Source organism: Oncorhynchus keta, chromosome 6, assembly GCF_023373465.1.
Source record: "Oncorhynchus keta strain PuntledgeMale-10-30-2019 chromosome 6, Oket_V2, whole genome shotgun sequence".
NCBI classification, from domain to species: domain Eukaryota; kingdom Metazoa; phylum Chordata; class Actinopteri; order Salmoniformes; family Salmonidae; genus Oncorhynchus; species Oncorhynchus keta.
The window spans coordinates 33,753,911-33,770,396 of record NC_068426.1 but is presented as its reverse complement, the minus strand read 5'-3'; the positions used below and the strand labels follow the sequence as shown (position 1 = coordinate 33,770,396).

The 16,486-nt window shown below is 44.9% G+C and overlaps 1 protein-coding gene across 2 annotated transcripts in view; it reads left to right on the top strand.

Annotated features, from left to right (window-relative positions):
- Positions 1–8,448, top strand: part of ttll11 (tubulin tyrosine ligase-like family, member 11) — a 40,520-nt gene extending 32,072 nt beyond the window's left edge. For both annotated transcript variants that reach the window (XM_052521332.1, XM_052521331.1), the window contains exons 8-10: positions 3,749–3,970; positions 4,205–4,311; positions 6,426–8,448. In XM_052521332.1, coding sequence (XP_052377292.1) covers positions 3,749–3,970; positions 4,205–4,311; positions 6,426–6,796 — 700 coding nt within the window. In that variant the 3' untranslated portion in view covers positions 6,797–8,448. The remainder of the gene's footprint in view (positions 1–3,748; positions 3,971–4,204; positions 4,312–6,425) is intronic.
- Positions 8,449–16,486: the final 8,038 nt, after the last annotated feature.

The window sequence follows — 16,486 nt, the reverse complement described above, 5'->3', positions numbered from 1 at the left end:
TAAAACATCTTAACAACAGGGGAGACATACAGTAGAGCTGAGGGAGTTGGCAATGACTGACTGGAGCCTGGCCCGTAGCTCTTCATCATGTGGAACTGCCACCTTGTCACGGCCTGGCCTGACATTAACTTTTTGTGAGGTGTGTGTGTGTGTGTGTGTGTGTGTGTGTGAGATTGAGTGTTATTCTCAATTGATTCTATTTATGTGGGAGCAGCAGCATTCTCTATTGTCCAAGGGGACAATAAAGTATATTTATATGAAATGAGAGGATGAGGACCATTTGTAGCATTTCCTGTGTATTTGCTCTGGTTCTGTTTTGGATCTGCTTTTCTTGTTGCCGGGCTGATTTGAGCCCATTAAAGGCAGAAATACCACACTTTGTGGAGCCGGGCCACAGGAGCCTTCTCTTTAGTTCTAAAACTGCTGAAAAGGTGAAGGGCTGAGCCAACTGGCAGAAGACCCATAGTAAGGAAGACTGTCTTTCCTTCAAGCCAAACCTAGATTACGCTGACTGCCTGGTGACAAATTCACACTATCCTGCGCCATCGCTCTTTTTTTCCCCCCAACACTCCTATTCAACGTCAATGGGATGCTTCAGCCTGAATCTGCGTGTCGTCTTTACATCCGTCTTTTCCCACCCAGGGAAGGCTCCCTCCGATTCAGACAAGTAGAAAATCAGTCAGCTGCACACTTTGGTCAACAACAACCGGGCTGTTTTATCGTTGATCAATGCTACTTTCTCGTCTCCGTGGTCACGTTGGTTACTGGAGGGTGACGATTCACAAAGTTGCCGTGAGAAAACAGAAAGTGGAATATAGATTGTTTTAGCTCCTTAGCTGGCTACGGTTGGCTTGGCAGGGAGTGTTTTGGAAACGCTAGCTGCTGGTTTAAACCCCCCTCTGCAGTGTGACAGCAGGTTTAAGAGTTATGTGGCCACTCTGCTACCACCACAGCAATTTGAGTGGAAAGGGAGAGATGTGGGAGGGAGAGATGGATGTGGATGACAGGAGAGTGGACGGATAAAGGGTGGGAATGAGGTTGTTTCTTCTGTCATTGATTAGGTGTAGCTCAGCTCTGTGGTTACCCTTTCCAATGGACAGTCTCTCTCTCACTCCCGGTCTCTCTCTCACTCCCGGTCTCTCTCTCTCTCTGTCTCTCTCTGTCTCTCTCTCTCTCTCTCTCTCTCGGTCTCTCTCGGTCTCTCTCGGTGTCTCTCTCTCGGTGTGTCTCTCTCTCGGTGGCTCTCTCTCTCTCTCCTACTATGCACCAACAGTAGACCCTAATCGCTCCTCTGCACTCTATCCATTCTCCTTTTTCTTCATATATTATTATTCTTTTTTTAAGCTTCTGTCCTTTTCTCTCTCCCTCTCTTGCTCAACCTATTGTTGACTCTTTCTCTTGCCTCCACCCTGTTACCATCGCCCACACATAATCATCCAGGGTAAGTCTACTCTCCAGTTTGGAGAAACAAAGTCGGACAACATTTTGTTTGGACAAGAAATGTCATCATTTCTCTCCTAGATGACCCCTTTGAATGCCAAGAGTGTGAAAAGTTGTCATCAAGGCAAAGGGTGGCTACTTTGAAGAATCTCAAATATAAAATATATTTTGATTTGTTAAACACCTTTTTTTTGGTTACCATGTGTTATTTCATAGTTTGGATGTCTTCACTATTACAAATAAAGAAAAACCCTTGAAATGAGCAGGTGCGTCAACTTTCGACTGGTACCGTATGTTTTTCACCTCTTGTCTTATTCTCTGGTTTATTCTGCCGTCATTCATCAAAGCATGGCACTCTGCATGAAGGTCAAATCCAATAGGTAACGTCAAATATAAAGATATTCCTCGAGAACTGTCTTGAGAGAGAATGGGTTCAATCCGAGTCTGACATGGAAACATGACAGTTAATCTGAGTCGGTCTGTGTGAAAGTCGAGCGCTATCTGTTCTCCCGAGCAGCAGTATGCCACTCAGAACTAAACACTAATGGTTTTGCCGATACAGCTTTGCTCAACACTGCCGAATATGCTCCACAGCCAACGCCGAGTGTTTATGAATTGCTCACACAGGGGAGCTTGAGGGATTCATCTGTGTGTCCTGTCTCCTTCCAGCATGTGTGAATGTATGTTAACCTGCTCTTAGGTCTAAAACCAGGGCAGCCCAAAACTCCTAATGACCTAGCAGAGCTTAGCACTGAACCACCTACCTCCTGAAAGAACGACGTTAAGAAAGACTAAAGTTCTTACACCGCTTCTGAAAGGGCGAGTTGTGTTCGTCTCCTCTGGTAGAACACGTGTGAGTGATTTTGTTCCACGTCAACTAAAGGAGCAGAACAGCAACATGTTTTTTTTAACAGCATTACATCCCCCCCCAATGTGATGCTGATTTTGTACGATTCAGTGTCCTGATGAAGGTGAGGTATTATGCAGGGAAAGTGAGGATTGGAGATTTGCATTGTAAGCTCAAATGTTTTGTTCTCGGGAAGTGGCTCCCCTGTTTTCACTTGTGTTTGTGACTGGTTTTCCGGATTGGCTTGAAATTTCTGTTGACGTTGTCCTTTTGTTCATCAAACACGAGCGGTACTTCAGCATATTCAGCCGTTGTGTCGGAGAGGAATACAGATATAAACCTACAGCAAGTTAAACCAGAGTGCTGAGAGTGCTACCTCATTTGTCTTCTGTGTGCGTGTGCACGGGTTCCTTTACCTGTGTGGGTGCTGCAGGCCGTGGGTGCATTATCCTAATGATTCGCCACAGTGGGCCAATGGTGGTAGACCCCTGGTCCCTCTCTGAGTACATGGGAGCACCGCTAGAAGGAATGGTGGGATGAACTCCTGCACTCTGTCCTCTCTGGCCCCCTCTCTCCTCCCTTCGGCCCCCTCTTCCTCCCCTGCCTCGTGGACTAATTGAAAGTAAGGCATGTGGCCTGCATCACATTAACATAATTCAGAAATAATTGCTTTTGTTTCTCCTTGAACCGTAAGCATGTTATGTTGTTCTCCCCTTTTCTCTCTCCTCCTCTCCCTTGGTCCTCTAAGACGGACCTAGACGTCCAGGAACAGAGCTTAGCATCTTCCGCTCTTCACCACTTAGTTTGTCTTGTTTGTAGTCCATCTGGTAGCCGGCGTTTTGGGTGACATTTGCGACGTGTGTGTGTGTGTGTGTGTGTGTGTGTGTGTGTGTGTGTGTGTGTGTGTGTATGGGCCAGGCATGAGTGTGTTATCTGCTCCAGTGAAGAGCCACAGCACAGTGCTTTTATAGACAGATGATTTAATCTCCCGGCCGAGCGCAGTGAAACCTTTCATCCACATATCCTTACCTTCCGTCCTCCTTTTCCTCCGGCTCGCCTGTCCATCTCCTCTCTCTCTCCTCCTCTCCAGTATACCAGCTGACTCATTAGGCTGGCCTTGTGCTCCTATGTCCAGAAGGACTATAGAGGCCATTACTCAGCCCTGCTGCCTGGGTACATAGGGTCAGGCGCCGCATCAGTGTTACATCACTATAGGCGTCTACACAAGATGGAGACCGCTCTTATTCACTCATAGATCACCTCCTATCAACACACAATTCCCCTAAATAACCTCTCTCGCTCTCTCTTTCTCTCAATCTATCTCTGTCTTCACACACACACACACACACACACACACACACACACACACACACACACACACCTGACCTCCTCCGTAGAATAGGTGAATCTAGGTGGATACACCCACTTCCCATCAATGACCCTCCCCCTCTCCTCCCCCAGGTCCTACCCAGAGCAGGAGGAGCTGTCGGGGTCACCAGTGAGGGGGTCTGGGGAGGAGGGGCGTGTCCTACCCTCTATGTGTCTGAAGCAGGTGTTCCCTAAGTACACCAAGCAGTTCAGCTACCTGCGGACCGTGGAGCGCATCACTGCCCTCTTCCTGCGCTTCCTGGGCGTCAAGGGCAACATGCGCCTGGGGCCCACTGGCTTCAGAACCTTCATCAGGTACTAGTTCCTCTTCCTCACCCTTTACACACACAGAGTCAGAGAGCTTACGTTGGTGTGCGCGTGGACTTATTGTCAAGCAGTGCCTTAGCATGGTTGTTTTTTTATAAGAAACCTAATTTGTCAGTTCAAGCGATTCCACTTCTTGGCTGCCGATGGTGCGTTGTGTTCTTTTTCAGGTCAATGAAACCCATAGGCCACATAAAACCATGCTATCCGTCTGTCTGTGTGTAGGAACTGTAAACTGAGCAACAGTCACTTCTCCATGGCGACTGTGGATATCCTCTACATCGACGTCACACGACGCTGGGCCAGCATGCTGCCTGGCTCCAGAGAAGCGGGTAACCCTCCGGCCAATCACAAGTCACTTCTCACACAGCCCGCCAATCACCAGTCACAAATCACTCTGCCCACCAATAACAACAAACCTTATTTGTGTTAGCCCGCTGAACTAAGCACTAGGTATTCGTTGGGGGAGCTAATGCACATCTTCAGGTCTCCGGCAGAACAAGCTGTGACCTTTTTTTTTCTCGAATTGGCCAGGTTTTGTTTTTGGCTCTAACTGTCCACGGAATCCCCTCTCACATCATTTGAAATGAGCTCACAGCGTAGTGACATCCGTTTGCGAGAGCATCCACTATGAATAATTCACCAGCTTCCACCTGAAAATATGCAGAGGGGGCTGGATGGTGAGGAAGAGAGGGGTGCAGCGGTACGATTGATTGCTGTTCGGGTTTCCTCTTGCTGGGCTCGGTTGGCATGGGGGGACAGTTTTTAGCAGGACGCAACGCGAGGAGTTGTGAGCTGAATATTTGGTTCCAGACCAAAATAAAGGGGTGAGAATTTGGTCATTACCCCTACGGGTAATAGGAAAACAGAGCCAATCTCTCTCTGATGAATAATGCGCCGCAGTGTTGGGGAGGGAAGGATTGTATATAGGGATAAGGCAAGTATTTATTATTAATAATAAAGTTTTGTGTTTTGGGAAGAGGGAAGCGCTGACTCAGGACTTTAGCTGAATGCTAAAAGCCCCTTATCACCTCAGAAGAAAGTCACTCTCTCTGGCTTTCTCCCTCCCCCCCACGAGACTTTATAGGAAAATAACTCTCGCCCTCACTTTAATCCTTGTTTTTCACTTTCTTCGTGTGTTTCACCCACTCATCCTAATGTTTTATTGAGGGCCACAGCACAGTTTGATGGAACGTGTGGTAAATAGTAAAAGCTAGAATAAATGGTGTGCAATGTGCAAGTACTGTATATCAAAGGGATGTGGTGTACCTACGTGGATGGTGTGTCTCTGGGTGTGTTCTGGTTGGACGGTCAGAGCTTCTGTGTGTCGGAGGTAGGTTGATTTATTAGTTTGACTTCATCTTGATACCTACAGGTGTGGCATGTCAAGAAGCTGGTTAAACTGGGGACAATAAAAGGCCACTCTCTAAAATGTGCAGTTTTGACCAGGAATGTCCACCAGAGCTGTTGCCAGAGAATTGAATGTTAACTTCTCTACCATGAGCCACCTCCAAAGTTTTAGAGAATTTGGCAGTATGTTCAACTGGCCTCAAAACCGCAGACTACGTGGCGTCTTGTGGGCGAGCAGGTTTGCCGATGTCAACAGAGTGCCCCATGGTGGAGTTATGGCATGGGCAGGTATAAGTTACGGACAACAAGAGGGATGTGGGAGAGCTAGTGGACAGCTACAGTCACAATGGCATTGTATTGATGGCAATTTGAATGCACATAGATACCGTGACGAGACCCTGAGGCCAATTGTCGTCCCATTCATCTGACCCCATCACCTCCTGTTTCAGCATGATAATGCACGGCCCCATGTTGTAAGGATCTGTACACAGTTCCAGGAAGCTGAAGATGGCCCAGTTCTTCCACGGCCTCTATACTCACAAGACATGTCACCCATTGAGCATGTTTGGGATGCTCTGGATTGACGTGTACAACCGCGTGTTCCCTCCAATATCTAGCAAATTCGCACAGGCATTGAATAGGAGTGGGACCACATTCCACAGGCCACAATCAGCCTGATCAACTTAATGTGAAAGAGACGTGTTGTACTGCATGAGGCAAATGGTGGTCACACTCTTTCACTGGTTTTCTCATCCACTCCACTACTCTTTAAAAAAAAAAGTTCTGTGACCAACCGATGCATATCTCTATTCCCAATTATGTGAAATCCATAGATTAGGGCCAAATGTATTTATTTAAATTGACTGATTTCCTATATGAATTGTAACTCAGTAAAATCTTAGATGGCATGTTGCGTTTTATATTTTTGTTCAGTATAGTTACTCATTATAGGAGACTGACTCAAGGATCAGGGAGAATCAGTTTGATACAGGGCAAATACTCTCTCTCTCTTCCACCTCCCTGTTATCCCCCCCCCGCTCTCCTCTCACCCTTCTCCCCCTCTACCACATCTCTTCTATTTGTCTCTTCCTCTCAGGGATGGGTCTGCAGGCATTCGTAGAGGCCTTCTTCTACCTGGCCCAGCGCCGGTTCAAGTCCCTCCCCCTGAGGGAGCAGGTGGTGTCCCTGCTGGAGGTGTGTGAGGCTCAGCTGGAGAACCAGGGAAGAGGAGATCCTGGAGGAGCTCTACCCGAGGACAGCACCTCCTCCACCAGGCGCTCTGTAAGCTGCGGCAGGACCCAGCCAGGCAGGACTGTACACCCCCACCATATGTCAACCTCCACCCCAGGCCAGGCTCTGTCGGCCCCCCAGCTCTGCTCCCCGGCCACCCCGCGCAGGGCCTTGTCCCAAGACTACAGGCTGCATCAGAGACTACGTCCCACACACAAGGGCAATGTAGAGAACTGACCCGACTGGGGCCTAAGGAGCTACACACACACACACACACACACACACACACACACACACACCCTAACAGAGGAACACAAAGACTGGCTCAAATTCCCCCAGGGGGTCCTGTTGAGAGAAGAGACACAGATTGTTGGGAGCTGACCTCAGAGGCTCAGCACCATGAGGCCTTTTCTGGAATTCATTACTTTCCTTAAAAAAGAGAGGAGGAAGTCCACAGGGTGGATGAGGAAGTGGGAGAACGAGTGTGTGTGTGTGTGTGTGTGTGTGTGTGTGTGTGTGTGTGTGTGTGTCAAGAAAGGTCACTCAGGTCCAGAGAGGGAGATGGTTGGTTGTAAAGGCCCTGCTTGAGATGCAATTATTGATGAATAACTTCAGGGTAGGTTGTGTCTCGCTTCAGCCCTGTTGAGCAACCCACTGAGCAATCACACACACACGCGCTCTCTCTTCAGGGAAATCGACGCACGTACTGCAGTTTTACACACAGTGTATGTTGCGGGTATGGATCTGAGCAATTCCACGATAGCTTTAGAACCTACATTTGCACAGATGTGTGTGTGTGTTTGCATGTGTGTTTAGTGTATTTGAGATAACGGCCATAAACTGTAATGGCCAGCGGTTCTGCCATTCAGCTGTTCCTGCTCACAGAACCAATCAGTGATGAGATGTCTCATCATTGTACCAAAGGGAAAAGGACATCCTCCCAGACCGTTCTACCCAATCACAAATCGTCCCTTAGCCCAACAGTACCCACCATGCACTGAAGACCACCTGAGAAGATTGGATGGTATATAAGTCATATGGAGAAAAAAACAGCCTATCTGAAGACAGCCTGTCCTTCTGTAGCTCAGTTGGTAGAGCATGGCGCTTGTAACGCCAGGGTAGTGGGTTCGATCCCCGGGACCACCCATACGTAGAATGTATGCACACATGACTGTAAGTCGCTTTGGATAAAAGCGTCTGCTAAATGGCATATATTATTATTAAGACAAAGTCAAGTAATTAATGATTTGCCAATACCTATCATATGCTCTCAGATCTCCAGTGTGTAGGTCATATGGGCTATGGTTTGATTTGGGACCGGGCATTTCCTCTCCTTTCATAACAGCAGCTACTCCAATAACATAGCAGCCTTAGACAAACAGCAGTGAGCGAGACAGATGGTTACTCAAAATGGCCGCCACAGACCCAAATAGGAGCGCGCGTCTCCTTTGCTTTGACGCCCTTCATGGGGAATCGGAAGTTACGAGACCGAACCAGGACTGTAAATCAGGAGAATGCTGTCATTCAACACTGCTTGTTTGCGAAATACTGTGTCATCCGTATCCATAGGAATGTTTTGAATTGTATTTGATTTTGTTCGTTTTTTCCTCCACATAATTTATTCACGCCAGTCAGTGTCACCTATAAACAGTTGCTGCTTGCCGGAGAATGAAACTAAACACTCAAGCTATCATCTTGGTTCCTTCAGTACCATATGGGCTGAACACACACTACACTACTAAGACTATAGACATTTGCGCCATCTACTACTGTACTCCACCACAGCATCTGAGAAAATAGATACTCAACCATAACCTCCATTGGGATGTACTGTGCTGTGCGTCTGTACATAGCACTGCAATGCAGAATAAAGGACTGTATTTAAACCAGTTGAAAGGGTTTTTCTTGGTCTCAAAATGAATGCTGACAGATTGTAAAAACAAAATCTAACTCCCAATAGGTTTTGAATCATATACATATTTTCCTGTGCCAGTGTGGATGAAGGGGTCAATTTTAAAGCCATATGTATTCAATTCAAAATAAAATAAATCGTGAACATGAAGAATAAAGTTAAGAATGCAGGTAGCCTAGTGGTTAGAGCGTTGGACTAGTAACTGAAAGGTTGCGAGATCGAATCCCCAGTGCTGACAAGGTAGAAATCTGTTGTTCTGCCCCTGAACAAGGCTGTTCAGGGGCACTGTTCCTCGTTCCTAGGCCGTCATTGTAAATAAGAATTTGTTTGCCTAGTTAAATATAAAATTGTAAACATTTGAGGACGGGTGAAATAATGAATGTTGAAATAAAAAACCAACCGATTGAAAGCTAAATGTATAGAATTGTAAAACAAAAATAAGGTGTCAAAAGAAAACCCCCAACTTGGAAGCAGATCATTTTAAAGCGAGAGCTGATCTCTTATGACAAATTATTTAACAAAGATATTTGAAAAAAAAATCGTTTTCAGTTCAACTTTTCCAGCAACCAATCCTATTGAATAGATTTTGCCAACGCTTTTCCATGCATGTACTACCTTTTTGTGACGCTACTCGTATCTTTGCTTTCAATGTCTGTTTCTTTGCTTTTACTGACAGTCTTTTCGATTGCGAGTTTTGGCATTATTTTTCCGAGAAAGGCCGTGTTTAGAGGGAGGCGGAGACAATGAGTCTCCATTGGTCCGCTAGTTTTGGAGTGACGGTTCGTCTTAACCCAATCAATGAACATGATAGACAGGCTTTTTTTCTATTGCCTACTTAATTAAGTAGACTAAAGTACTTAAACATTTGGAGACCCAAGATAGGCTTCAGTAACCATGCGCAAATTAATAACAGCAAATTAATAACAGTATAGCGCCAAACCTACTGAGTTGATTTATAAAATGTTTTAATTCTATGCCAGGTCTTTTCACTGCATTAAAAAAAAATGTATCGTGTTGTTAGCCACTATCAGTAACCAGCGTCAGTTATACCCATAACCTACATTTATAACTCATTTGAATGTTAATTTCCTTACGTTTAGTATCGTTCCATTACAATGTTATTTTAGCATTCTTTCCTCTGTCACATTCATGTGGTTGTTCTTGAGGATCTCTAGCAATAGTGGATCATATTAGACTAACGCATTACAAGTTGTGCAATAATGTAGCCAGTTTGAATTATTATTATGGAACGCTCGTTTAAACCTGGAGCCTGGCACGGTTTATGAAGGTTCACGACTACTGGAACATTGTCATCACAGTTCCATGATTAGTGATAATTATTAGAGTAAATGTATAGGACCAGCTGTATATTTTTATATTATATATTTATGTTTATACAATATACACTGCTCAACAAAAATAAAGGGAACACTTAAACAACACTATGTAACTCAAAGTCAATCACACTTCTGTGAAATCAAACTGTCCACTTAGGAAGCAACACTGATTGACAATACATTTCACATGCTGTTGTGCAAATGGAATAGATAACAGGTGGAAATTATAGGCAATTAGCAAGACACCCCCAGTAAAGGAGTGGTTCTGCAGGTGATAACCACAGACCACTTCTCAGTTCCTATGCTTCCTGGCTGATGTTTTAGTCACTTTTGAATGCTGGCGGTGCTTTCACTCTAGTGGTAGCATGAGACGGAGTCTACAACCCACACAAGTGGCTCAGGTAGTGCAGCTCATCCAGGATGGGACATCAATGCGAGCTGTGGCAAGAAGGTTTGCTGTGTCTGTCAGCGTAGTGTCCAGAGCATGGAGGCGCTACCAGGAGACAGGCCAGTACATCAGGAGACGTGGAGGAGGGCAACAACCCAGCAGCAGGACCGCTACCTCTGCCTTTGTGCAAGGAGGAGCAGGAGGAGCACTGCCAGAACCCTGCTAAATGACTTCCAGCAGGCCACAAATGTGCATGTGTCTGCTCAAACGGTCAGAAACAGACTCCATGAGGGTGGTATGAGGCCCCGACGTCCACAGGTGGGGGTTTTGCTTACAGCCCAACACCGTGCAGGACGTTTGGAATTTGCCAGAGAACACCAAGATTGGCAAATTCGCCACTGGCGCCCTGTGCTCTTCACAGATGAAAGCAGGTTCACACTGAGCACATGTGACAGTCTGGAGAACGTTCTGCTGCCTTCATCATCCTCCAGCATGACCGGTTTGGCGGTGGGTCAGTCATGGTGTGTGGTGGCATTTCTTTGGTGGGCTGCACAGCCCTCCATGTGCTCGCCAGAGGTAACCTGACTGCCATTAGTTACTGAGATGAGATCCTCAGACCCCTTGTGAGACCATATGCTGGTGCGGTTGGCCCTGGGTTCCTCCTAATGCAAGACAATGCTAGACCTCATGTGGCTGGAGTGTGTCAGCAGTTCCTGCAAGAGGAAGGCATTGATGCTATGGACTGGCCCGCCCTTTCCCCAGACCTGAATCCAATTGAGCACATCTGGGACATCATGTCTCGCTCCATCCACCAACGCCACGTTGCACCACAGACTGTCCAGGAGTTGGTGGATGCTTTAGTCCAGGTCTGGGAGGAGATCCCTCAGGGGACCATCCGCCACCTCATCAGGAGCATGCCCAGGCGTTGTAGGGAGGTCATACAGGCACGAGGAGGCCACACACACTACTGAGCCTCATTTTGACTTGTTTTAAGGACATTACATCAAAGTTGGATCAGCCTGTAGTGTGGTTTTCCACTTTAATTTTGAGTGTGACTCCAAATCCAGACCTCCATGGGTTGATACATTTGATTTCCATTGATAATTTTTGTGTGATTTTGTTGTCAGCACATTCAACTATGTAAAGAAAAGTATTTAATACGAATATGTCATTCATTCAGATCTAGGATGTGTTGTTTTAGTGTTCTCTTTATTTTTCTGAGCTGTGTTTTTTGTGCATCAATTTTTTAAAAACTATTTATATAAATGTTTTCCTCACCCTAAATAATATACAAGATCCGAGTATTTTAAATCTGCTGAAAAGGAGACTAATATGCATGTATTTAAATGGTTCTTTCATTGACCCCTAATATTATGAACTGTTCTCTGTTGAGAAAACTCTATTTAAAAGGCACGCCAAATGTTCAGGAATTGCTTTAGATAAACGTACTGAAAGCCCTATTGAATGAAAACTCCACAAGAAAATCTGTTGACCAGCAAGTTTTTTTAGCGGTTTAATTAAATGTATTCAGCACGCTCAAGGGAATCATGCCTGCAACGCCCGTTAACTTATGTCAGTGCTTAAGTCAGAGTACCAACTACGGAGAAGTGCGTAGGAAAGACGTACATTTCCTAAGTCTGAATCAGGCCTTAAGTGAGCCTCAAGGGAGCAATTAAAGGCATCTCTGTGAAATAGCATGAGGAGGCATTATGAATGAGGTCCGTTCCCTACCCACCGTCTTCTCCCTCTCCACTAGCTCTCTTCTCCTAGGCCTGAGTCAATGGAAATGCATTCAAGAATTCAATCAATTCAGCCTCTGAAGTGTATGTGGAAAGACTTTGCATCGTTCTGGGCTGCCTGTGTCTAATCTTAGATTTGTTAGATAATGTACATTTTCTATATAGTCTAATATGTGGTCCACATCACGTGTGGTGAAGCATGTGTGGTGAGGTCCGTGGCTGGGTAGGCACTGGCTATGATCAAATCCAGATTTAAGGATCGATTCAATCTGTATCGCTGAAGTGTTACAGATTGCACAATAGAAATGTAAAGGTAAGTTAACGATTGAGCCGACATACTGTATGCAGCTTTTAACGTGAATGCGGTCTCCGCTAACGTGGAATCATTGCCTTTAAATTTCAACTCCGTTGTTACGCTGAACTTTCGCGATACAGATTGAGTCGAGCTCTTAGGCATTATCAATGTTTATTATTGACTAACTTCACCATACAACAGATAGCTCTAACAACCAGTGACGTAGACTATTAACCGAAATTGACAAACAATTTTCACAATTGTAAATACCAATGTAGCCAATATTTTTTTTTTGTATCATCTGACAAAATGACACAGCACAACTGAGCTCAGCCATAGACTGATGTAGCATCCACAGTTACAACCAATAGGTGGCACTAAAAGACCAATGTATGGACACATTTTATCTGAATAGTTTTCAACGCAAACTCCATAGCCTTTCACAATGGATTTACAATTCTTCCAATGCACTGCGCGGGACACACACACACACACAATAATATTATATTATGTGAAATATTATTACACACAAATATTTAATAAATATGGTTCTAATGGATTTTCCATAACAATCGAAATGACTGAAAAATGAAGTTCAAGACGTCGGTGTCTCATCAGAAAATTCCAGCTTGATAAATCAAATGCATCAAAGGGAATGCTGTCTATTCTCATGTTTATTCAACAGTTGACTAACCCGTAAATTGCAAAAGAAATGCATTTAGAACTAACTTTACTTGTAAATGAAGTCCATTAGTCTGTCCTTCAGGGTGAACCTGTCAGTGACAGGATGGTAGGGCCAAGGGTGGCAAAATGACCAAACCTGGCTTTCATTTGAACACTGATATTGTCCAAAATGTTGTAAAACATTCCTCTCATCTCCAATCGGCCATCTGCTCCGGATTACTTTGTCTTTTTAGGCCGAGTGTGGTGCAGTTCTCCTCAAACCAATCATAGAAACACTTGCCTCCTGGCATCCGCATCGTTCAACGTGTCGCTGATACGTGCGCAGCAGAACCCCATGTCTATTGTTTTATGCTGCAGAACAACGAAAAAGTGCATCAGCACAATTGACAGCGCCCAAGACACTAAAGCAAGGCCTATTTGGCAATACATTTAGACCGCAAGCTAGATAGACCGTTCGTAATAGGTGAATTACCCTACGTGAGTGCAGCCGTACACACAGCTATTTTACCAAAATAATACAAACTAAATGCTGAAAGTAACTTATTCATTCAAAACAAAAATACTGAATAGCAGTTTGGCTTAGAATACCGACACGACTGCGAATGAACGTATGCGAACAGAACAAAACGGCGGTCGGCCTACCATAAACCTATAAACAAAATATCAGATTGATAAAGTTATGACGCAATCTGTATATAGGCTAGTTACATTAATAGTAAACAAACGCAGTAAACAAAAATACCGCCTGCTACAGTGACATGCAGCCGTGCACAGCTGCCTTGTCAAATAAATAGACCTATAGGCTTCAAACAGAGAATATTGCGCCGCTCATTAGTCCAGCAGCATGTTGCGATATGGCAATACGCTTCCGTGGCTCAAATTCGACCCACCCACGTAATCAATTAAGCAATGCCGGCCTACCATAAACCCGGTTCCAATATGTACAGTTCCATTTACAACCAGGAAAAGCAATAGGCTACAAAGAAAACATAGAAATACAATGTAACCCATCTGTTTCTATGATCAAACATACCGATATACCCTGGGTCATTGGAATTATATTGAATACTATCATTCTACACCACAAACATAAAAGTTCTATTCTCATTTTTGCTATTCCCTATTCCCTGAATTTTTGCTGAAAATGACGCCACGGCCTATACCAATAAGATTGATCAAAACCAACCAGCTAGATTGTTAGCTTTTCAGAAGAGTTGAGAAATCGAGCATTTAATTTTCCGCCAAAATCTTCTTCCAAAATCTTCTTCCAAAATCCCCTTCAAATCCCAGTTGGATTAGTTGAGCATTCCTTGAGTGTAGCATGCTTCATCTGTGCTGACTGAACACGTCTATGTGCCGGGGGGCGAGGGTCAGTCTGTTTTATCTGGTGTAATTCTCCTGTCTTATCTGGTGTCCTGTGTGAATTTAAGTATGCTCCCTCTAATTCCCTCCCTCTCTGCCCGGAGGAGCTGAGCCCTAGCATCATGCTCGGAGCCATGGGTCGGAACCCCGCCCTGTGCATTTGGGTCCTGGACTTCCTGACAGGGCGCCCCCCATGTGGTAAAGGTAGGAAACAACACCTGTACGACACATCCTCAACACAGGGGCCCTACAAGGGTGTGTGCTCAGCCCACTCCTGTACTCCCTATTCACCCATGACATGCATGGCCTCGCACACCTCCAGATGACAACAGTATTAGGCCTGATTACCAACAATGACGAGACAGAGAGGAGAGGAGGGTCCATCCACATCGACAGGACCGCATTGGAGACGGTGAAAAGCTTCAAATTCCTCAGTGTACACATCACTGGCAATCTGAAATGGTCCACACACACAGATAATGAGGTGAAGAAGGCACAACGGCACCTGTTCAACCGCAAGAGGCTGAAGAAATGTAGCTTGTCCCTAAGACCTTCACACACTTTTACAGATACACCATTGAGGGCATCCTGTTATTTAAATACTTCATAGTTTCCTGAGGGGAGGAAGATTCATAATAATGTCTGGAAGGGAGTAAATGGAATGGCATCTGTGAGAGAGATTCACGTATTTACCTGATCTCTTCCAAGTTCACTCCCCGTTGCTGGTCTAGGTATGTAGTCAAGGACATTGGATGGAGATAAACTTGAGGAACAGATAGACCTGTATTGTTTTCAATCATCTTTGTTTCTGAGTAACCTGGTCACACAGCATAAGACAATGAGCCTCTGAGAGTGACCACAGTTCTACAGTCCCTCCTGTTCTTTTACTATCTGACAAGGGCACAGTTGTGGGGAGGTGGAAGAGAATGGAGACTAGCTTGGTAGAGAAAGGAGTAAATGGAAAAGCCGTTATCACTTGTTTCTGCACTATGACCTCACACAACCAATACACCTGGCCACAAGAAGAAAACAAGGTAGGTTATGATGGAACCAACCATGACTAGGCAGTTCTTGGGTTTCTATGTAAACCCCCTTGCGTCTCTGTATTATTCGAGAACTCAGTCGATTCACCTTGTATGTTGCATTGACCTGCACCCTCATCGATGTGTTTTTAATAAAGTTAATATCCTTTTTGGTGATTGACCTTCTCTCCTCATTATTGATTAGAATTACCATGACACATGAACCACATGGAAACCATGTGTTTGAGGTATACATGTATCATTCCAATGATTCCGCTCCAGCCATTACCACTGGCATGATCAAAACAATCTTTAAGCATGGATTGGTCAGGCCAGCGTAAATAGAACTCAGCACGGGGACTTCCTGTTTGAGTTTCTGGCTATAGGTCATGGCTATATGATTTGCCAAAGGGAGGGCGGCGGGAGGCCTAGTAGCCATCCCGGAAGAGAGAGTAACAGTGCTCAAGTTTTTGAAGCGGGAGTCGTATTTCTGGTAGGAATGCTAGTGAGTTACTGCCGTTCTGATACTCAGAAGTTCTTTCAAAAAAACGTTCTGGGCTAATAATGAAAGAAATTACCAAAAAATATTAAAATACTGCAAAGTTACTTCAGAGCTAGAAGCAGTGGGGCAAAAAAGTATTTAGTCAGCCACCAATTGTGCAAGTTCTCCCACTTAAAAAGATGAGAGAGGCCGGTAATTTTCATCATAGGTACACTTCAACTATGACAGACAAAATGAGAAGAAAAAAAATCCAGAAAATCACATTGTAGGATTTTTTATGAATTTATTTGCAAATTATGGTGGAAAATAAGTGTTTGGTCAATAACAAAAGCTTACCTAAATACTTTGTTATATACCCTTTGTTGGCAATGACAGAGGTCAAACGTTTTCTGTAAGTCTTCACAAGGTTTTCACACGCTGTTGCTGGTATTTTGGCCCATTCCTCCATGCAGATCTCCTCTAGAGCAGTGATGTTTTGGAGCTGTTGCTGGGCAACATGGACTTTCAACTCCCTCCAAAGATTTTCTATGGGGTTGAGATCTGGAGACTGGCTAGGCCACTCCAGGACCTTGAAATGCTTCTTACGAAGCCACTCCTTCTTGCCCGGGCGGTGTGTTTGGGATCATTGTCATGCTGAAAGACCCAGCCATGTTTAATCTTCAATGCCCTTGCTGATGGAAGGAGGT